The sequence below is a fragment of the Petaurus breviceps genome, unplaced genomic scaffold, assembly GCF_028583685.1.
Source record: "Petaurus breviceps papuanus isolate PSGF00001 unplaced genomic scaffold, PetGlider_PUasm1.0 91041, whole genome shotgun sequence".
Classification (NCBI taxonomy): Eukaryota; Metazoa; Chordata; class Mammalia; order Diprotodontia; family Petauridae; genus Petaurus; species Petaurus breviceps.
The window spans coordinates 17,830,619-17,853,520 of record NW_027187400.1 but is presented as its reverse complement, the minus strand read 5'-3'; the positions used below and the strand labels follow the sequence as shown (position 1 = coordinate 17,853,520).

Below are 22,902 nucleotides of genomic sequence, written 5' to 3'. Positions count from 1 at the left end.
TTCCCTGTTCTAAGGGCCCTCCCAGCTTGGACACTCTCTATTTATTTATGCAATAAGCTTTCATTAAGCATTTACTCTGTGCTAGGCACTGGGAATAGCAAAGACAGCCCCTGCCTTCAAGGAGCTTACATTCTCCTCTGTTCAGGGGTCTTTTCCAGTTCTGAATCCAATGAACCTGTGACTAGTGACCACAATCACCTTAGGAGTCCTGGACGTGCTATTCCAAGGTACCCCAGGGCCCTCGACAGGGTAGGAGACCTCCTGGGGCACTTCCACAGAAGCAGCTGGACCAGGGTGGCCAAAGGGCAGAGGTTGCTGGGATCAGGGCCCTGCTGCTCCCTCTTCAAGGAGAGCAGGGCCAGGGCACAGAGGACTGAAGGTCCAGGCCCCAAGGCAGTCCCCTCTGGGGCCACAGACAGGGTCACAGAGCCTGGGTGGGCACGTTTTGGTTCTACTCTCTCTTACCTGAGTGACCTGGGGCAAGCTGTTTCCTTTCTCTGAGCCCTCTGTACCCTCCTCTACAATGTGAGGGCTGGACAAGATGACCTCCAGTGTCCTTTCTGCTTTTAGATCATTAGATGTTTGTCCCCTTTCCCTTCAGGGATCAGGAGATGGAGCCTTGAGGCAGAGCCTTCCAGACCTCATGGCCAGCTTACTTCCCTCTTCCCTGGGGAGCAGGTACCACAGGACATAGGCTACAGAGATTGCCACTTCCACCGCCCCAGCCTTGGGATGGAGGGTGCCCTGTCACAAGGCGGGGGTGGGGGGCTTATAGTCCTGTCAGTTATTCTCTCCCTGTGGGAACGAGTTCCACAGGGTAGGACCCTCCTGAGACAGATGTCATGGCCCTAAAGGCAGGAAAAAATCCAAAACCTTGCTCCCCTCTTCCAGGGCCCTCTTCTTTTGTCTCAGCGGATAGATTGCTGGGCCTGGAGTCAGGAAGACTCATCTCCAAATGTTCAGATCTGACCTCAGACGCTAGCTGTGTGACCCTGGGCAAGTCACTTAATCCTCAGTGTCCTCATCTGTAAAATGAGCTGGAGAAGGAAATGACAAACCACTCCAGTATTTGTGCCAAGAAAACCCCAAATGGGGTCCCAGAGAGCTGGACTCAACTGAAACAACTGAACGACAACCCACTCCAAATCAAGAAAGGGACCCAAATGCCCACACTGCCTCCTCCCCCTCCTCCTCTTCCCCTCCTCTTCCTCCTCCTCTTCCCCCTCCTCTTCCCCCTCCTCTTCCCCCTCCCCCTCCTCCTCTTCCCCCTCCTCTTTCACCTCTCCCCATCACAGAAGTCCCCCCAGCCCAGTTCACAACTGCCATTTATTATTAGCTCTGTACAGAGATTGGCACGTGCCAGGAGAGAACCAAAGCCATGCTGGGCTGATGGGAGAGGGTACAAGGGCTCCTTTGGGCTCCCTGGCAGGACCCAGAAAAGAGAAGGAGGTGTGGGGAAGTGGTGAGATGGAGGGGCCAAGATATCCTCCAACTCTAGGAATTCAGGAACGTTCTAAATGCTGGGAGTCCCAATTCTCAAAAGCTACTGGAACACAGGCCATCCATCCATTCATTCTTTTACTTGGTCATTCATTCATTCATTCATTCACTCATTCACTCCACTAACTTTTATTAATTGGCCAGTACTTGGGGAGAAGATAAAAAGTTTAGATACAACGGTCAGCAGGAGGGTTAGGGGGTGAGGAAACATCAGAGAACTCAAGATGGTTCCAGAGACTTCTTTTTGCACTTGGCACAGGCTCTGCCTGAGGCTGATGGAGTTAGAACTCCTGGGGCATGGGCTCCCTCCGTCTCAGTGGACCTTCTTACTGGGGGCCCAGGGGACAGGTGCCCCGCTGGAACAGCAAGAGAGGGGAGCTCCCTTGGGACAGCTTCCCAGGCAGGGCTGGGGCTGCCCAAAGAGGGCTGCATGGGGTCCCTACTCTGATTCTTGTCACTCGGGCAAGTCACCAACCCCCCCCCCACACACACACCATCTGTAAAATGGGGGGGGGAGGATGAACTAAATGAACTCATGCATCCCATCCACCCCTGAGACTATGATCCCATCGCCAGGGAAGCAATGTGGTCTAGTGGAAAGAACATTGGATTTGGAGACACAGGCCCTGATTTCAGATCCCAAACTGGGCTACTTTTGACCTGTGAGACCTTAGACAAGTTCCCTCCCTTGTCTGCACCTCAGTAACTTTCTCTAAAATGTGGGGACTAGCAGAGATGATCTCGGTGGTTCTATGTCCAAAGGGCAGAGAGACCCTGGAGATCCAGCGCACTGAGGAGCAAAGACCTGTCGGGAGCTGGGGGACTTCACTGAGAACAGGGCATCCTGGTTGTCAGCCAGTGCCTGCTTGGCCAGATAGCATTCTCGCTTCATCTGCAATGCCAGCTCTGCAGGAATGTCAGGCACCAGCCAGGCTATGAGCTGAAGGAAGAAAAACACAACATGCTATAGGAGACACAGAGAGAGAGAGGAGGGAAACACAAGGATGGATCAGAGTACAAGACAGGGAGGGAGAGCAACTATGGGGCCTGGGTTCTGCCAGCAGGGCCAGCCACTGTCTGCCTGGGATGGGTCAGGGCTCAGGTGCTTGGAAAGGAAAGGGAGAGAGACAGAGACAGAGAGAGAGAGACAGAGAGAGAGAGAGAGAGAGAGAGAGAGAGAGAGAGAGAGAGAGAGAGAGAGAAGGGGGGGGTAGGAATAGAGAGAAGTCAGACTTCTGAGTCAGGAGAGGCTTGGGTTCAAATCTGGATTTTGGCAATTGCTATGTAACCCTCAGCAAGCCACTTTGCCCACCAGTCCCAAAGCCTCAGTTTCCTCATATGTAAAATGGGAATAATAATAATCACATTATAGAGTTCATTGTGTAATGGTGAGAAAAGGACTCTGTAAACCTTAAAGTATTAAGAAATAGGAATTATCATTATTATTCATAGACATAGATCTAGAAAAGGACCTCAAAAGCCCCCTAGTCCAGCCCTCTCATAGATGAGAACTTTGAGGACCAGAGAGATTCCAGCCCCAGCTCTGACACTATCTCTGTGGCCTTGAGCAATCACTTCCCTTCTCTGGGCCTCAGTTTCCCCTTCTGAAAATGAGGAGGGTGGCCCTTCCATCTCTAGATCTCTGATACTATGATCCTAAGACAATTTACCTCAATCCCATTGATAACATCATCATCCAAGACTGGTCAGTCCAGTGGCAGCCTGGAGATGGTGGTTGGGGATGGGGGTGAGGAGGAGAAGAAGGATGGGAAGGGTCAGCTCCTCAGCTCAGGGGTTGTGACCCAAATGCTCCTACCTTAAATGCCAGGATGAAACCCAATCTCACAGCCAGCAGTTTCCAGTAGAAGAGGGTAAAATTCCCAGTTTCATCCCAGAAGGCCTTGTACCTGGAGTCAGCAAGGGAAAGGAAGGGGGCACACCATAGGCCTCCTAATCCACACGTGCCCCTTCCCCCTGGCTCCTGCCCCTTGCCCATACCTGCAGGGGGTGTGGTTGCCCTGGACCAGGTAATTCTGGGGTGCCTGAGCTAGGGTGAAGTTGACATAACCCTGAAGATAAGTGTGGTGCTCATACTGGTACAGGAGATGGGGCAGGAAGTCCGAGGTGAAGGCAATGAGGAAGGCCTGGGGGACAAAAAAGGTCGCAAGAGAGAGGTCTGCCTGGGGTCCCCAACTTCCAGTGGCCCAGGGCAATTCTTACTTTTCTGCCTTCCTTCTCTGACTCTCCAGTGCAGAGTCCTAGACCTCTGCTGCCTAATTCCCAATCTTTGACCTCCCATTTCTGATCCCTGAGACCCCATTTCCCATCTCTAAGATCTATGTCTATGACTATGATCTGTTCTCTGATCCCTGACTTTTGGAGTCCTAGCCTGTGGTTCCTGATCTGATCCCCAATCCTGCATCTGATCTTGGAGCTGCTGATTGTTCATTCATCTCTGCTCCCCAGTCCTGGAGTTCCTACTTCTGGTCCCTGATCTCCAATTCCCCATCCTCAATCCTGATTCCTAATCTTGGATCACCAAAAACTGCTCTCCAACACCTGCCCTGAGGCCATAATGTCCAAGCCCCCATTTCTAGACTCTGATCCTAATATTCTACCTCTGGGCCCCAAATCTCAGAACTCTGATTCCCGATACCCACTTTTCTGGTTTCCGATACACAATCCCTACTCCCTGCCTCCCTTGCCCACAACCCTGGCTCATGTTGATGATGATGGAGAGATGGGCCATGATCTCCAGGATGAGCAGCCAGACACCAATGCCCCGGGCCCGCTCGGCGCAATACTCACGCACAGACTTGTGGGCGTCCAGGCGAATTTCCACCCAGTTGTTTAGTAATGCAAAGAGAGGTGCCAGGGGGAAGGCGGCCACAAAGTTGGTAATGAAGCCAAACTGTAGCACTGCAGGGTGTGGGGGAAGCTGGGGGTCAGGTCTCCCCTCGACTTTGTAATCTCAATTAGTTTGCCTGGGTTTCCCCAGTACCTAGCACGGTGCCTGGCACAAGATAATAAATGTTTGTTGATTGACTCCTTGGTCTTGCATATGCTAGGTTTGTGGGAGCTCGGGTCCTAAGGGCCACAGCATGGCTCTACTCCCCGTTGGGAGCTGCCTGGCCTACTAGTCACTCCCATTGAATCCCACCCCCCAGTGGGGGACATCCTGGCATGTGCCAAGCTCACCCATCTCCAGGTATTCCTCAAACAGCCCTTCACACTCAATGAGCTCATAGTCATCCTCCCAATGGCGGGGGTCATGCCCTACTTGGGCTCCCCACAGGCTGGCCAGTTGCTGCTTCTGCCACCAGGCTTTTATCTTCCTATGGACATGGAAGAGTGTGCGTGGTTTGTCCTTTGTCCTCAACAAGGACATCAGGAAGGTGATGCCATGACTTCCGAATGAATTGGATTGATGTGAAGCAGGGCTGTGAGAAGTCACCAGCCTCACTTTCTTCTCCAGAGCCATCTGGGGCCAGTGGCCAGATAGAGATCAGGACGACTGGATGTGGCCCAGTACATGGAGGGTGGAAGAGGGAAGAAGGAAGGGCTAGAGAACCCTGATAGCCCCCAGGACTGATTCCTCCCTCTGCAGGCCCCACCTGGCTGGTGCCCCCAACCCATTCAGTGCCCACTGAAAACTCACAGCAAGACAAATTCCTCCACATTGTTGGCCAGCTGTTTGCCCACCATAATGATGAACAACTGTTGGGCTAATTCAGTCAGGCAGCCACCGGGTCCACACTGTGGGCACAGGAGAGAACCCCCATCACCTTGTGCCCTCAGGGCATAGGACAGGTTCCGTGCTACCCTCCCACATTTCACAGGTGGAGATGGCTATTGTTGCCTTCTCATACCTCTTTGTGTGAGACACATTCATTCATTCAAAAAGCATTTAAAAGTTCCTTCTGAGCGAGAGCCTGTGGCCCAGTAACACCTGGGTTTCAGTCCTGCCTCTGACACTGACTCTGGACAAGTCACTGAAACTTCCAGTGTCCCAGGCGGTACTCATCTGCATCGATGGAGTGACTTCCCTCACCAAAGAGTTCCCCACACCTGATTAAAGACTGATCTGAAAAGCACAAAATGTGGAGGTCTGGGGCCATAAAGACCAAAATGAAATGTCCCTGCCCTCAAAGAGTTTACATTGGATTGAGAGGAAACATTCCTTGTTACCTTCTGTCTCATGTCCTTCCTTTCTGGATGCTGGCCCTGACAGCCCTGATCCACAGAGGCTGCAGAGGTCAAAGGAAGCATGCAGGGTCAGGGCAAGGGGCCCTCCTGAACCTGCCTTCCCAAGAGGTACTCACGTCCTCATTCCTCATGCCCAGCAGGGTGCCATACTGTCCAGGATAGCCCATGAACCTGCAAAGCCCAAACCACCAACTAGACTCACTGGCCAACACCACCCCAAAATCTATTCACAAACAGGCCAAGAATTCATAAAACTCAAGTTGTAAGAGCCCTTAGAACACAGAATGTCAGAGCTGGGAGGGCCCTCAGAACACAGAATGTCAGAGCTGGGAGGGCCCTGAGAACACAGAATGTCAGAGCTGGGAGGGCCCTCAGAACACAGGATGTCAGAGCTGGGAGGGCCCTTAGAACCCAGCATGTCAGAGCTGGGAGGGCCCTTAAAACACAGAATGTCAGAGCTGGGAGGGCCCTGAGAACACAGAATGTCAGAGCTGGGAGGGCCCTCAGAACACAGAATGTCAGAGCTGGGAGGGCCCTCAGAACACAGAATGTCAGAGCTGGGAGGGCCCTTAGAACACAGAATGTCAGAGCTGGGAGGGCCCTTAGAATACAGGATGTCAGAGCTGGGGGAGCACTTAGAACCCATAATATCAGAGCTAGGCAAGTTGGCTTATATGCCTTAGGAAATTCTCTAGGACTTCTTATAATAACTAGCATTTATACAGTGCTTTAAGATTTCCAGTGTGTTTTATGGATATTATCTCGTTTAATCCCCACAACAACCCTGGGAAATAGGTACTATTGTTGTCCCCATTTTACAGATGAGGTCTGTAGGCAAACAAGCAAAGTGACCAGCCCCGCATCACACAGCTAGTAATTACCTAAAATTTGACATTTGGGTCCAGCTGCCACACCCACTCTCCTACCTTTGAAGAAGGCCACGTAGAAGGTGGAGGAGTAAAAACTGACAAACTGGAAGATGAAGACTTTAAAAGTGAAGGCATCTTCATGAAGGCTCTGGGTCCGGTGCATTTCTGGGGATTTGTCGGGAAGGGATTTTGTTTAATGGAAGTAAACTAAAGGTAATCAGAGGTCCAGCTGGCGAGGGACCAAGCCCACCCCTAACATAGTCTGCCTTTCCTACTTCTCTTGGTGCCCCCAATATTGACCAAAGGGGTTTCTGGCTTGCTTTCCTTTCTCCACTCTAGGAACTCTCAAGTGCATTTCATACCCCTGTGGGCTCTGGGGACCCCTCTGGACCAAGTATGGTGGCAGAAGAGGCAAAGTTCGCCTTTGGGTCTCAGAAACTCAGAATTTCAGAATTGAAAGGAACCTTAGACACCACCCATTCCTGTGCTTGAATTAGGATGTCCCCACACACGCCTCATCTATGACATACAGGACAAGTGGTCACCATCTTCTGCTTGAGGTTAGGGAGATGGAGTAGATGAGACCCCGGACAGGGAGTTAGACAGAAGTCTTATTTGACGCTGACTAACTGGGCAACTCTGGACAAGTCCCTCTGTGCCTAAAGTCCCTTAGCTGCCAAACGAGAGGGGTGGATTTGATGGTTTCTAGGGCCCCTTCCAGCTCTACATCAATGTTCTTAAGAGCTCCCAAGGCATCCCATTCCAGCTGTGTGAACAGCTGTAAAAACCAGCAAGTTTTCCTCATGTGGATCCTATATTCGTCTTTCTGTAACTTCCCTCCATAGAGTCTAGTTCTTTTCTCTGGTACCACACAGGCCCATTCCTCTTCCAATATGTATCAGCCTTGAACTCTGATCTCCCTGATTCCAAGGTTGGCCCTTTCCCTGCCATGTAAGGCTGCCTCTCTAGTGCCCGGCACAAAATAGGTATTCAATAAATGTTTGTTGATTGACTGAATAATTTTAGGGTATTTGTACTATTTGGAATGAGGTCTGCTAATCCTACAACCTGGTCAGGGCCCATCTGCAGTCCTGGGTTCACTTCTGGGCATCCTATTTTGTCAAGGACATTAATAAGAAAGAGCATGTCCAGAAAAGTGTGACCATGATGGTGGGGAAGGGCCTCTAGACTGTGCCACCTAAAATCCTATTTTGCTGTAAGAATGATGAAGGAGATGGTTTCAGAAAATTCTGGGAAGACTTATATGAACTGATACAAAGCAAAGTGAGCAGAAATAAAGAAACAATGTATACAATAACAGCCATATTGTAAAGATAATTGTGATAGTAATGGCATTTAAAGATTCCCCTGTATTGGCTTAGTTTTTCAAACTGATTGTGTTAAAACCCAGAGCTTGTTAATCCCACCTGTGGGATGGACTTGTTGATGTGAAAAGAAAGTCTTGAACTGGGAGGAGCTGGTGACGTAGATTTGGAGAGACAAGAGAGAGGCAGAAGAACTTTTTGGAAGCAGCACCCACGTGGAGGCAGAGAGAGAGACTGAGAAGGATTGCTGGGGGCCACTTTGAATTGCCCTGGACTTTTGAGACCTGCGGCCAGAGCTGCCGAGGACTGAGGAGACATGGCTGTTTTGCTGGTACTTTGTCTGTCTGTTTTGATGTTGTTTTGCCAGATTTGTCCACTCGTGAAAGACAGTCCTTTTGTTGAAGAAGTCCTGGAACCTGGCTTTTGGTTAAGAAGCCCTGAGACTGTCCTGCAGACAGAGAGTGAATACTGTCCACTGGTGAAGGACAGTGCTGTTGTTGCAGGGGTCTGGAGACTGTCCTGCAGACAGAGTGAATACTGTCCACTGGTGAAGGACAGTGCTGTTGTTGCAGGGGTCTGGGAACCTTGCTGTTGGTTCCGAAGCCCTGAAGAAGGATTTTCTTGTTGTATGTTTACAGAAATCCTCGGAGAGGGTTTTTGCTAATGTTTTCAGGGGTTCTAGGACTGTTCTACAGACAGAGGATGAATTCATGAAGGGACTGGCAATGTATCTTGTGGCCTTGCTAAGCCTTGTCTCCCCAGGAACTAAGATTGCTGAGAACTTGCCTCATGTCAAGATGAAGAAAAGACCTCCATTTGGGTATTAAGTGCTGTGCTTAAACTTGATGTAACTCTGGGGTAGATTCAATTGTGATCCAGGGGTGGGGAACTTTTGATCTTTTTGTGTTCTGTGGTTGAACAAATGAATGTAGTTTACTTATGTTTGGAAACTAATCTCCATTTGAGAAGAGGGGTTTTGTGATGGACTAAATGAAAGTACAGCCTAGGGGTGGAGACGTATTTAGACCAGGGACTTTGTAACTGATTGAATGAATGGAAGGTCCTGGGGTGGGGTAGTCCTTGGAGATTATTTAATCACGCTTAGTAAATGCTGTATTTGGAATGATGTCATGTTTTGATCTTCTCTGTTCTTGGTTGGTCACTGAATAAAATGGAGAGAACCTATGCTGGTATTCTAAACCTTGGGAAGTTGCCTTTCCTTGGCATTACATTACAATAATCAACTCTGAAAGACTTAGAAACTAATCAACACAAGAACCCACCACAATCCCAGAGGACTCATGGTGAAACACTCTATCGATCTCCAGGTGGAGAATGAGTGGACTCAGAGTACAAACTGAAGCATTCTCTTTTCTTTCTTTTTCTTCTTTGATATGGCTAATGAGGGAATTTGTTTTGCATGACTATTCATATTTATGAGATTTTCTTTTTCTTACTTTCTCAATAGGTGGGGGATTAGGAGAAGGAAGGGGAGGGAACTCAGAACTGAAAATAATAAAATACAAATAAATTTTAAGAAACTTAAAACTCTACCAATTGTGGCCTAGTTGAAGGAACTTGAGTTGTTTAACCTAGAGAAGACTTGAAGGGTAGATGAGGTCTGTCTTCAAGTATCTGAAAGGCAGGTTTTATGGAGGAGAGACTAGCTTTGTTCTTTGTGACCTCAGGGAGCAGAACTAGGGGGAATGAGTGGAAACTGCAGAAAGGTAGATTTAAGTTTATGGAAGGCAAATTTTAGAAAGACTGTTAGCTCTTTGTAACAATTAGAGCTATCCTAAGGTGTTATGAAAGAGTTGCCTTGGGAGATTGCTATAGGATTATTAGTGAGGCTGTATGGTCAAGGAGAGTCAATTAAGACCAAGGTTCACATCCTACCTCTGACTCTTAACTTCAGTGAACCTTAGATAACTCTCTAGGGCTTAGTTATTAAGTCATAAAAGGGGTGCAATCTGCTTTGGTGAAGGGAGTTCCCACATAGGACAAAATTAAAGTTCATAAGATCACAGAATCAGAGTTAGAAAAGATCTTGAAAATCATCTACTCCAATCCCCTCAATTCACAGATGAGAAAACTGAAAGCCAGATAGGTGAAATGACTTTCCCAAATCACACAAAGTTGAGATTTGAACTCAGACCCCTTGACCTTACTGGAAGACTTCAAGCAAAACCTGCTGTTTGTTCTTCTGTTGTCAGATACTTTCCTATTCAGGTAGGGTCTAGAAGATCTTCCAATTCTGAGACTGCACTTCTGGTTGATGTGCTTTGTATCACATTGGACAGATGCCACCAGACTCCCCGAAGTCCTGCTTGACCCTGCCCCATTCACTTATTGACCCCATTTGGTGAGCTGCTCTGCTCCCATCAGGAGAATCAGCACCAGGTTGAGGAAAGTACTGCTGATGTTGGCAATGTTGCCAGCCTGCAAAGCAATCACTGCCTGGTTACCTGGTGCTGTCTGCCCTTCCCAGTCTAGGGCGCACCCACACAGCCAACACCCCCATGCCTGCTCGTCTCCCTCCAGGAGCTCGTGCACAGAGCCCACCGAACACCAGAGGACCAGGACTCAGGGAGGTGCCTCCCCAGAGTCATCATGGAATAGGTGACAGAGACCTTAGAACATAATGTTAGAGCTGGGAGGGTCCTTAGAACACAGAATGTCAGTGGTAGGAGGGTCCTGAGAAGAGAGAATAATTAGGCATGGATGGGAACTTTTAAGATCATTGCATCCAGCAAAGGAGTACCCTGAGGGCCAGAGAAGAGAAGTCACTCGCCCAAGGTTGCCCAGAGAGTAAGTGGCACAGCCAGGACTTCAGGTCTTTGGTTTCTCCATTACATCATCTCCCTGGAGGCCGGTTGTGGAAACAGGAGGAAGGGAAAAGAGAGGGACAGAGTCACCCCCTGCCCCATGCCTCCCACAGTACTTGAGTCATGAGCACAGGGTTGCCTGTATGGAACATGACAATACTGACAATGCCATGGTACATGATGATGGACACCAGGAAAATCATCACGACACACAGCTGAGGAGCCAGAAGCATGGGAGAGTCCATGTGTGGGAAATGCCTGCTCAGATTTGGCCTGGGGTGCTGCCCCAGGAAAAGCTCCCATCACCCTCTCTTCTTGTTGGCTAGGCCTCAGATCCTTCTCCTCCCATCCTTCCCACTCTGGCCCTTCCCAGGCTCCTACCTCCCAGCTCCTCACCATGACAAGAATGGCCATGGATCCAGTGACCATGCGGGAGAAGCGGGTCCTAGGGGGGAAGTAAGGCTCCTTTAGTCCAGTTACAGGGTTCTGAGCCATCTGCGGTGCCATAGCTGCAAACTCTGGGTGGGGATATAATAATAATATAATGACAAAATAGAGGACAGGGCAGGGCTTAGCTCACTGGCTTGACATCCTGAATAGCCTAGGAATGGCCAACGTGGAAGGAGAAAGGACAAATTGAGGGCCAACTGGGGGTTTGGGGGACAAAAAGCCCTGAGACATTGGGAAATGGAGCTTTTACTATTCCCGCCATCTCCAGTTGGAACACCCTTCCATGTCCAAATCTTCCCATCCTTCAGACGCCACCTCCAGGATGCCTTCCCTGATCTCCTATAATAACCCTATTGGGTATTTAAAACCACCCATTTCGGGAAAAGACAGAAACATAAACAGCACAGGATTCGGAGTTCAAAGGGAAGGGAAAGAAGTTAATAAGTATTTACATAGTACCTCCTATGTGCCAGGCACTGTGCCAAATGCTTTTTACAAATATTATCTCATTTGATCCTCACAACAAACCGGGAAGAACAACCATGAAATATAAGTGTTGTTATTCCCATTTTATAGTTGAGGAAACTGAGGAAGATGGAGGTTAACTGACGTAAATGTCTGAGACAGATTTGAACTCAGGTTTTCCTGATTCCAGGCTCAGTGCTCTGTCCACTGCACCACTAGTTGCTTCTAAGGAAGTCTAGATTCAAATCCTGACTGCAACATACTACATGTATGTTGCAAATCACCGGAACTCTCTAACTCTAAATCTATGGTCCCATGATTCTTCTTATTACTACCATTATCTTTTTTCTATACTTTTTGATGGGGTTCAGATAGAAATAGCCCAAGAACAAGTTGCTGTTTTGCTTTTATTCTTTTTTAGTTTAGTTTCTTCAAACTATGGCTCAGGTGAATAAAATCTTGTATTTCAAAATTAGATAAGAGTATTGGGATGTAAATCATCTTTGAAAGATTCCTGGGATTACTCCAGCAGCAGGGAGGATGGAGGAGGTTGATCTGCACTGTCCCCATATGGTTTTGATTTCTTCTCAATAGGTCTCTACATTTTGAAAGTTTTACATTCTATGAAGTCTGGAGATTATGAATGTTTGGTATGGCAACACCTATTAAAATGTCATTCTCAGATTTCCATGTGTCAGTGCAGCACCTGGGCAGCTTCTATCTGTAATGATGCTACTGTTCCAATACTTTGTTCTTTTCCCATTTTGCAGAGAAGCTAGAAGATCTGGTTACATCATCCCCTGCCATTACTGTTCTGTCATTTATCATATTAATGGTGGCAATGCTTTCTATTTCTCATTTGATCTGTTATAGTTTTGTTGTGTGACTATTTAGGTAGCCAGGAATTTTCTTCAAGAGTTCTCTCTCCTCTAATTTTCCCCAAGTCTTTGTGATCAAGTTTTTGATGGACATTTTATTGTTTATTTGGTTTCTTTGCATTGCTTTGAATCCTTGCATTGCCTTAACTTTGGGACTTTTGCTTTTAATTGTTGATAACTTCCAATATACCCTTGCTTTCTGAATTTCATTCTACTTGTCTCTTTTGGGATGTCTTTAATTGGTTAAGATGGTGATCCCATTTCCTATGGCACTTACCATTTAGTCACTGATGTTATCTTTCCATGTCTTTCTGCAGAACTCCAATAGTTTTCTTAAGCCAATTCTGCCACAGTGGTATTTAATGCACATCCTTAGGAGTATTCCTAGATCACTCCACTCTTCTTCCTCTGTTCCATACTGGCAATGGTCAAAGCACATACTGTTGTTGTACATAGGTACTGGAATGCTGCTACACTGTCATATATAACAAGAACACGTGTTCATTCATGATAGAGCAGATCCATATTTCTCTGATTTGATCATGTGTCTTGCCATCTTGAATGGCCACCATTTACTAAGCTGTTCTCTGTGTCAAGCTGATCATCATGAGGGCTTTGAGTGAAGCTGATCTGTAGCCCGAGACCATTCTGTCCATTTCTTAGTTTCATAGGAACAGTTACATCACACTGGCCAGGTATGAACCCAATCAGTGGTATCACCAGATCTCCACTGGCTAACATTCAGATTTTCACCAAGCCTTCATAGCTAACACGGCACAATTTATCTTCTTTGTGCATAACTGTTTGCATGTTGTTTCCCCCATTAGACTGAAAGCTCGCTGAGAGCAGGGACTGTCTTTTACCATGCTTTGTGTCCCCATCACAAAGAACAGTGCCTGGTACATAGTAGGTGCTTGGTAAATGCTTGCACACAGTGCTTGTTATACATCACTCTGGCTGACCTTCCCTTATTTTTTTTTTTTGGCTTTTTGGAGGGCAGTTGGGGTTAAGTGACTTGCCCAAGGTCACATGGCTAGTTTTGTGTGTGTGTGTGTGTGTGTGTGTGTGTGTGTTAAGTGTCTGAGGTCAGATCTGAACCCAGGTCCTCCTGACTCCAGGGCTGGTGCTCTATTCACTGCACCACCTAGCCACCCTGACCTTCCCTTATTTTGTCACTGTCCTTGACTCAGGGCATGGATGTTGGGTTGGCTTTTTTGGAGGGGTATTATTTTTATTATTGTCATTGATGGTATTGTTATTATCTTATTCCCTTCATTTCCAGTAAGATCCAGAGAGAAAAGATCCTGGCACAAGTGTTAATATTCCTTAATATTGTACAAGTGGATAAAAAGGACAGTTTTTTAAGTGAATAAAAGCATTAGAATAGAAAATAATCTCAGGTTCCCTGCAGACGTCCTTGGGACAACTCCAACAGCAGCCAGAACAATAGATGTGGCATGTACCTTATCCCATTGCCACATTCAGACAGTTAGCCAATCAACATTCTTAGCACAGGCTGTGCTAAGAACTGGATATATACGAATGTGAAAAAGAAAACCCCTGCCCCCAAGGAGGTTACAATCTAACAAAGGGGGGGGGGTGTTGATAACACACAAAGGAAGCAGAAGAGGGGATGGGAAGGTACCCAGCTTGGGAGCATGATGGAGTCCATTCCAAATGAGTGTGGTTATTTGGGTCTATATATATTTTGAAAACTTTTCCTTCTAAGTAGCTTAGAGATGATGAGTATTTGGGTTTGCTACATCTACTAAAAAGACTGTTCTTGAGTCCTTTGTGGAGCAATGTTATGTCAGAGTGATTGGAATCAGCAATTCTGTTTGTGTTGGAACTCCCTGGTTTCAAGTACAATTCACTGGCTGAGTTCTCCAAGACATATCTAGGTCTGTATTTGTCGTCTGTTCTTGAAAGAGAGCAAGCTTCTGAGGCATAATTCTGACCAAGTCTTCTTGGATATTCATTAGTGCTAAATTTTTTTTTTTTTTGCTCTTTTGGAGGGCAATTGGGGTTAAGTAACTTGCCCAGGGTCACACGGCTAGTTTTTGTGTTAAGTGTCTGAGGCTGGATTTGAACTCAGGTCCTCCTGACTCCAGGGCCAGTGCTCTATTCACTGCACCACCTCAGCCACGCCTTAGTGCTAAATTTTTATAGTCAGTGATGATGATGTGTTTCGATTTCTATCATCCCCTTGCATAATTGACACTGAACATGAAGATCAGTCCCTTTAAGAACCTTTCCTTAATTTCTGATGGCAATCACCTGGTTCTGAATTACTATCATAAACCTCTGCATGTCCAGAAGCAAGTCCATATGACTCAGATATTTTTTTTAAACTAGACTGTTGGTCAATTTCACTTGGATGTTGGCCATGGAGGGCCTTTTGATTCTATACTTGGATCTTAGCCATATTATTTATGTGTTTGTTGATTATAGACTGTTTTATTTAACTCTTCTTATGTCTTCAACTGGTCTCCCCTGATGTGGGCTTCTTGAGGTCAAAGATTGTGTCTAATTCTTAGGAACATAGAATTAGAAGTGAAAAGGACCTGGAGACCAGCTACTCCAATCCCTTTATCTTACTGAGTCTTAGAGAAGATAAGATGGCCCTGAGATTGGGTCTCACTAAATGCCAACAAGGGACTGGGAAGCAGCCCAGTATGAGGGGTCAAAGAGGTAGAAGTTATCTCTTGCTCCTGGAAGTCTGTGCAGTCCCAGTGGTGGGCCAGCATGGCATTTTTCTGCCTCCAGTGTTCCAGGAAAGCCATGGCCCAGAAAGACCTGAAGATGCTGAAGAAAACAGTCCCTAGATTGTCAAAGAGGTGGCCCAGTTAAAGGGAGAAGAACAAGGGAGCTGGGGTGGGCCTGGGACCCTAGTACCCTAGATTTATTGATCACAGAATCTTAGTTCTATAGCCAGAAGGGACTTTAGTGGCCACCTGGGACAACCCCTTCATTTTTCAGACAAAGCCCAGAGAGAGGAAAAACCTTGCCAAATAAGCTAATAAGCAATGATAATAATAATAATAACTAGCATTTATAAAGCACTTTAAGATTTGCCAGATACTTTACACATGTTATATCATTTGATCCTCACAACAACCCTGGAAAGTGCTATTATCATCCCCATTTTGCAGGTGAGGGAACTGAGCCTAAGGAAATTTAAGACAGGGGCACGGAGCTACTAAGTGTCTTAGGTAGGATTTGAACTCATGTCTTCCCAACTCAACACTCTATCCCTTGCAACCTGCAAAGCCTACTGAAACCTCTATCTCCTGACTCCAAATATAATGTGTTGGCCACTGCATCGTGATTCTAGGGGATCAGGCTACTAATTCAATTTAATAAACCTTTATTAAGCACCCATTATGTGCCAGTCATGCTTGGCACTGGTGACACAAGGACAAAAATGAAAACAGCCCCTCCCCTCAAGGTGCTTAGAGTCTACAAGACAACTTATACACAGATAAGGAAATGAAAAACATATGCAAATTACCAAGTGATTTGGGGAGGTGGCTAAAGTTCTAACAACTGGGGAGTCATGAAAGGCCCCTTGTAAGAGGTGGCACTTGGCAGGTGGCTTTGATCCTTAAATAGAGCCAGGGAGGCCAAGAGGAGACGGTGAGGAGGGAGAGCATCCCAAGCACCCAAGAGAACAGTCAGAGATGCCACATCTTCTGGGGGACAGCAGGATGCTGGGTTGGAATGCACCATGCACGAGAAAGGGAAATGGGAAATGAGTCTGGAAAGAGAGAGCCAGGCCACAAAGGATGCCAAAAAGAGAGGCTTCTATTTTATCAGGGCAAAATAGGGAGCCATTCAATCTTCTTGAGCAGGACAGGGAATGGGGGAAAAATTAAAATTAATTTTTAAAAAAGCACTTGAGTGTTTACGCCGTGCTAAGTGCTGTGATAAGAAATGAAATTTTCAACAACATTTTATTTAAGTAGCATAAATGAGATTTCATAGGAAGACATAGGAAATCTCATTAATTAATTAATCTCATTAATATGGAAAGTAGTCCCCAGTAGCTAATGAAAGCTTTTATTCCATATGAAATTGTCATGGCTAAAATTTATGCTAATTAAATAAAATGTTGTTGAAAATTTCATTCATTTCATTTCTTGAAAATATGCAGTTAATGAGATCTCCTATGTGTCCAGACTTTAGGGACACCCTGTAGAACAGAAAAGGTAATGTAGTCCTGGAACTTAAACAAGTCCATGATCCAATGGGGGAGATAATATGTTCGGGGCAGGGCAGATGAAAGGCCATGGCAGTCCTAAAGGTGCATGGTGGGGGCGGGGGGGGGGGGCGGCTTACACAATCAGACCTGTACTTTTGAAATATCAATTTAGGATCAATTTTAGTAGGAATATCAATTTAGTAGCTGCATGGAAAATGACTTGGAAAGGAGAAAGACTAATTTCTGGGTATCATAAGGTGGGGTTCTACACCTAGCTGGATCAAATTCCACCACCCAACCCTCAATATCTCTCTGGCTCACCTTGGCCATGGGGCAGATCTCCGAGATGTTCCAGGTGGCACAGGTAGCACAGAGTGGACACATGACAAAAGTGCCCCCACTGGCACAGATCTCCCTGAAGGCAGAGGCTGAGGCTGGCTGAAATGCCCCCTTTACCTGCCTTCGCCCCCTCTGGTTCCCAGGTGCCTGCCTGGACACAGGGCCAGGCTACTCCAGGCATGCCCTGCAGACACTCACGCAGGGGTGTTGGTGCCCATGGTGAGGAGGCCTGAGAGGAAGACCAAGGTGCCCACGATGGCAGCAGGCAGTAGCCAGGCAGTGTAGAAGCCTGGAATGGCAGGGAACAGAGTGATAAGAGACTGACTAGCACCCATCTAGGAACCTAGTCCCTCACCCTATGACCACCTTCCTAGCCAGGCAAAGTAGATAGCCACCTTCTCCCCAAAATACTCGCGCACATGGTCTAGAGGCTGGTATTTGTGCCAACAGCACCAGCGTGCCCAGTAGGCATACAGCAACTGTCGAGGGTTCAAGTCTGTGGCAGGCACATGATAGCCAGGCAGCTCAAAGGGGCCCTGGGAAGGAAAAAAGGCAGGTGTGCATTGCAGGGGTGGCCAGAATCCTCAGTAACATCATCTCACAACTGGATAGCACTTTCCACGCTTCATGTGCATTTGATCCAGCTGGTGCCCAGGCACCAAAGCCTGTTAGAGCCCTCCCCCAGGGAGATATCTAATACATCTAGGAACTTCTACTTCATGCAATGGGAAGGCAGCAGTGTAGACCCCCTCGGCCAGCAGGCGGGCAATGCCTATCTCTGCGCATTTCTGCTTCTCATACACTGTGCGTGCTAGGATCTCTGCCACCTGCAGAGGGAGGGACCCCTTGTGGCCTGCTGGACAGAGGGGAGGGGCCTGAGCTGTCTCAGGCCATCTCAGCACCCATTGCATTCCTCTTTCCCCAATGGGCAGTCACTCACCACATGGTGTCTCTAGGTGTTGGAGAAGTAGTAATCTGGGGAATCACTGCCTAGAAACCTGCAGAGGAGGCAGAACCCAAGGCAGGTGACAATGCTGATGCTCAGGACTCCATAGTGACCAGGGCTGGGAGCAGGCAGAAATGCCCACACCAAGCAAGTCTGACCCAAGCTAGAGAGGGAAGCCAGGCTTCCTAGCTTGGCAAACAGAAGCACAGACTCTCCATCCCAGTTAAACTAGGTGACTAGTCCAGTTCCCCACATGTAACAGTCCACTGGCCATCTCTACACCTTTGCTCTCTCATGTCTACAATGCATTCCCTTCCCCACCTCCACTCACAGGATCCTTGACATTGTTTAGTCATTTTCACTCATGTCTGATTCTTTGTGACCCCAAAAACACTGGAGTGATTTGCCATTTCCTCCTCTAGCTCATTTTACAAATGAGGAAACTGAGGCAAACAGGGTCAAGTGACTTGCCCAGGGTCACACAGCTAGGAAGTATTTGAGATCAGATTTGAACTCAGAAAGATGAGTCTTCCTGACTTCAGGTCCAACACTATCCACGGCACCATCAAGCTGTCCCAGTCACTGAATCCTTATCTTTCTTCAAAGCACAGCTTGTGTGACCTTTCTTTCCCATTCCTCCCCTGTCCCCCCTAATTGTTGGAGTTCTGTTCCTTTCAGAATTACTGTGATTATCCTTTGTTTTTACTGATCTTTGTACACGTCACATTTACTGCCCCCATCCTCAATAGAGACAATTAAACAAAGAATAAGCATTTACTATGTGCCAGGCACTGAGGACCCAAAGACAAACACAGAAGTGAAATTAGCTCTGCCCTCTGGGAGCTTATACTCAACGTACAACTCATAAATAATAAGATTACACAAAATGAATGCCAGGTAGATTGAGGGGGATGGGGGAGCACTGGCAGCTAGGGGAAATATGGGCAGCGACTCCGGTCCAGTTTGTCTGTACCCTCACCTCCCAGTCCAGTACCTGGCCCTACGCAGGTGTTTACTAGGTTTGTTGAACTGAATCCCCAGTAGAAGGAAGAATTTCCCACCCTGAGAGCTGATAATGTATGAGCTTACCATCACTGGCAGGGTACAAGTGGAAGCTGGATCCATTTAATTGGACATTTACTAGGCACCAGCTTGCATGCAGAGACCCTGCCAGATTAGCCACCGTGGGGTGCTTGGCAGCAGGCCAGTGTGGGTGGAGAGCCGTTCTCTGGGGTCCCTTCCCAATCTGAGATGATACCACTAAACCTCTTCTTTTGGCAGGTTCTTGAGGGGAGGGAGTGGGGCTGGAGCTGGGAGACAGCGCTTGGAAGGGGAGAAAGTAGCCAGGGTCTCTATTCACTTGCTGAGCTTGGACCTGCGGAAGGTACAGGTATAGAAGTCCAGGGGTTTGTTGGGGACATGTTGTTGCAAGGGGTTGGGGAGACAGAGCTGACGCGGGATCTCAGCCAAGCCATCAGTGTCCGGGCTGAGCTGGACCTGTGGAGAGCCGTCCCTGGTCCCTCTCACCAGCCCCCCAGGACCCAGAGGAGGCAGGGCTCCTCAGTCCTGCTCTCCTGCAGTCACCCTCACAGCCACTGCTGGGAGCTGGCATCCAGCAGCTCAGCTGCTTCCAAGGCCCTGGGCCTGCCCATGCCCATGCCCACAGCCCACCTGCCCACGCCCATGCCCGCATGCACAGGTCCTCCGCGTAGTAAATCAGCACTTCCCAGGGGGCGCTCAGCTTCAGGTAGTGCACTGCCCTCTGCTCCCCGGGGGTCTCCTCCTAGGTACACGGTGAGGGTCAGAGAGACCCAGACACTCCAACCCCCAACCAGGAGTCAGGACAAACACCTGCCTATCCTTCACACATATTCTGACCTAACAGCTGGGAGCCATGGAGATACAGAAAGAGGGAAGAATCCCAGAATCTGGGAACCCTGGATAGGAGATGGAAGGAAGGGTTCTCAGAACAAGGGCCACAAATAGGAATTATGGCATTGGGCACAAATTCAGTTGGAGGTGGGAAAATAACCCAGAGTCTGATGCTGTCAAGCTGGGTAGCCTCTGGGGGACAACGGATGGGTTCCTAGTGATAGTGACTCACTGGGCACCTTGGCTGGGTGCATTTCCAGGAAGAAGACAGGGAAGGAAAGGACATGTGCCTGTGCATTGCTTCCAGGTCCCTTCCCAGCAGACCTGTCCTCACCTCCTCCAGGAGCAGCCCAGCTGCCTGAAGATTCCTTTGGAATTTCTGCCACCATCTGTGATCCTGGAGCCTCTGCCATTCAGTCCTAGTAAACCCTGCCAGTGCCCCCCCTCCCAGGGAGCCACAGCTTCTCCTCCCACACAAGCACAAAGTCTGTTGGGAGGAGAGTCCTAAATGAACACCTCCTCTCCACTCCCCTCTCCCCAAATCGTGTTCTGTAACTAAAAGGGGGAGATCCTTGGACATTCATTCAGTGGGAGGGAAGAAAATGGGAATTAAAAATCATTGTCTTTCAGCCTAAAAAACATGTTAGGAAATAGGGTCAGAGTATAGTTATTCAAATATGAAGAAAAAGTGTGAAGTATGAGGGATTGAGATTGAATTTAAGAAAACACTTTCCACTACCAGGTGTTCATGCAGGGCTGGGTGGAGAAATAGGATGAATTAGAAGTCCTCCCTGGAGGCAGGGGCATGGGTGAAATGACCCTAACATGCCTAAAGGGTTGACCCATTCCCTCTCCCACCTTCTCACCGATCTTGGTCGTCCGATCTCGGAAATAGTTGCCCCTGGAGTCTAGAGAGGAGATATGGGAGCAGGGGATGAAGATGGGGTTGTCCTCCTCTTCCTCTCGCTGACACTCCTGGGGGCATGATTTGAGCTACAGATACAGGCTGTACTACTGTGCCCAGCTCCACCTCCAATGCCAGCTGTGCCAGCCCCTCCCTCCCACCCACCCTCCTACTGCCTGCTAACTATAGAGCCTTGAACAATGGAGCTGCTGTCAGAGATCTGAGAGAAGGCACCCCTCAAAACCCCACTCCTCCCCCTCTAACTTTCCTCACCCCTTAGCCCTCCCCCCTCCAAAGTCATCTCTTCCAGTCCTTTATTCCCTAAAGGCTGTTAGGGAACCCACCCCCCAACTCCTCCCAGTCATTTCCTTTCTCTCCCAAGTCCTCAACTCTCCCAGTCATCCTTCTCCCAGATCTCAACTCCTCTGGCTCTTGATTTTCCCACTCATCGTTCCAGATCTCCAAGAATTAGAACTGAAAAGAAATCCAAAGACCATTTAGTGCAACCTTTGCATTGCCAAGAACCTCCAACAAGTAAGTGTTGTCCCCATCCTTTGCGAGAAGACCTCCCAAGGCAGCTCATGCCATTTGGGGATGGCTCCAATTAGGCACTTTCTCCTTACATTAAGCCTAAATCTGCCTTGCAAAACCCCTGGCAAACTGCTCTAATTGGGTTTTAAATTCAAATTGGGCTTAGATCTTTAGATCAACTGTTCTCCAGCAATGGCTATTCAATAGTCTACGGATGAAGTTGATTTCTTGACCCTAAGAGTAGGACTTTACATTTAGTCCTACTAAATTTTCTTATAATTAGGCAAATTCTACATTCTCCACTCCCCCCTAAATTCTTTTTCATCATAGTTTGCCTCTATCCTGGAGAGATCTTTTGACATCTCTACCCTGTCTACCAATGTTCTTAACTCTCCCTCCCAGCTTTGTGTGTTCAGCAAATCTGATGAGGCCACCATCTGTATCTTTATCCAAGTCACTGATAAAGACAGGAAGCAGCCCCAGGGTCAAGCACAGATCCCTGGAGCACTCCACTAAAGACTTTAAAAATTTTTTTTATTTTTAAAGCAATTGAGGTTAAGTAACTTGCTCAAGGTTACATGGCCAGTTATTTCTGGGTGTGGTGCTAAGTATCTGAGCCCAGACTCAATCCCCCAGGTTATCCCGACACTGGGGCCGGTGCTGTTACTCACTGTGCTACCTGGCCGCCCCTAGAGACTTATTTCTGAGTTGAAACCTATTATTCTTTGGGACTGGGATTTATTGTAAGGGATGTGGGAGAAATTGTTGACTAGGGATGGGGAGAAGAGGGAGTGGAGGGATCAGCACGAGATGAAACAGGTTCTTAAGGAGGTAGCTGTTGAGCCATGATCAGGGATCAAATGAGATAATTGTAAAGTGTAAAAATCAATTATTTCCCAATTCCCCCAACTGTACTGTGATCCTGCCAATATCTTCCAACTTGTTCAGCAAGATAGAATGAGACTTTCAAATATTTTGCTGAGATCTAAGTAAGTTATAGCTACAGCATTTCTGATTTACCAGACTACAACCCCTGCCAAAAGGGAAAATCTGATTTTGGTATGATCTGCTTTTGATGGATGAATGATTTTTTTTAAGCCTTTACTATATACTGTGCTAGGTGTTGGGGATTTAGAGAAAAGTGAGACAATTCCTTCCTTCAAGGAGATTCCATTCTAATGGGAGAGATGGTGTACAGAGATAAAGGTGACCAGAAGCCTTTTTGCCTAGGAGGCTGAGTAGATGAAGCCAGGCTGGCCTTTAGCAATCATTGCTTCCTTTCCAAGATGGCCTCCTATCATCCTTTTGAGAACATTTTCTAGAATTTTTCCAGGAATTGAATCCAAACTCATCAGGCTACAGTTTGTAGGCTCTCCCCCTTTTGAAAATCAGGATATTTGCCTTCCTCTGGTTCTTTCTCCCCACCTTCCATCTTCCAAAAGTGGAGGTGATGATGATGATGATAGTGATGGTGATGGTGGTGGTGATGGTGATGGTGATGGTGATGGTGGTGGTGGTGGTGGTGGTGATGGTGATGGTGATGATGGTGGTGGTGGTGATGGTGATGGTGGTGGTGGTGGTGGAGGTGGTG

General features: G+C 47.6%; 1 protein-coding gene across 1 annotated transcript in view; it reads right to left on the bottom strand.

Annotated features, from left to right (window-relative positions):
- Positions 1 to 1,891: 1,891 nt before the first annotated feature.
- The window catches only part of LOC138154309 (anoctamin-7-like), a 23,161-nt gene continuing 2,150 nt past the window's right edge, over positions 1,892 to 22,902 (bottom strand). Inside the window, 22 exon segments of the mRNA XM_069078939.1 lie at positions 1,892 to 2,464; positions 3,317 to 3,407; positions 3,499 to 3,644; positions 4,223 to 4,419; positions 4,699 to 4,835; positions 5,159 to 5,256; positions 5,823 to 5,881; positions 6,633 to 6,740; positions 10,255 to 10,339; positions 10,842 to 10,940; positions 11,122 to 11,255; positions 15,217 to 15,366; positions 17,043 to 17,134; positions 17,257 to 17,347; positions 17,414 to 17,594; positions 17,775 to 17,885; positions 17,999 to 18,056; positions 19,365 to 19,501; positions 19,680 to 19,787; positions 20,211 to 20,318; positions 20,320 to 20,363; positions 20,743 to 20,851. Of these exon segments, the coding sequence (XP_068935040.1) occupies positions 2,213 to 2,464; positions 3,317 to 3,407; positions 3,499 to 3,644; positions 4,223 to 4,419; positions 4,699 to 4,835; positions 5,159 to 5,256; positions 5,823 to 5,881; positions 6,633 to 6,740; positions 10,255 to 10,339; positions 10,842 to 10,940; positions 11,122 to 11,255; positions 15,217 to 15,366; positions 17,043 to 17,134; positions 17,257 to 17,347; positions 17,414 to 17,594; positions 17,775 to 17,885; positions 17,999 to 18,056; positions 19,365 to 19,501; positions 19,680 to 19,787; positions 20,211 to 20,318; positions 20,320 to 20,363; positions 20,743 to 20,851 (2,595 nt within the window). The 3' untranslated portion in view covers positions 1,892 to 2,212.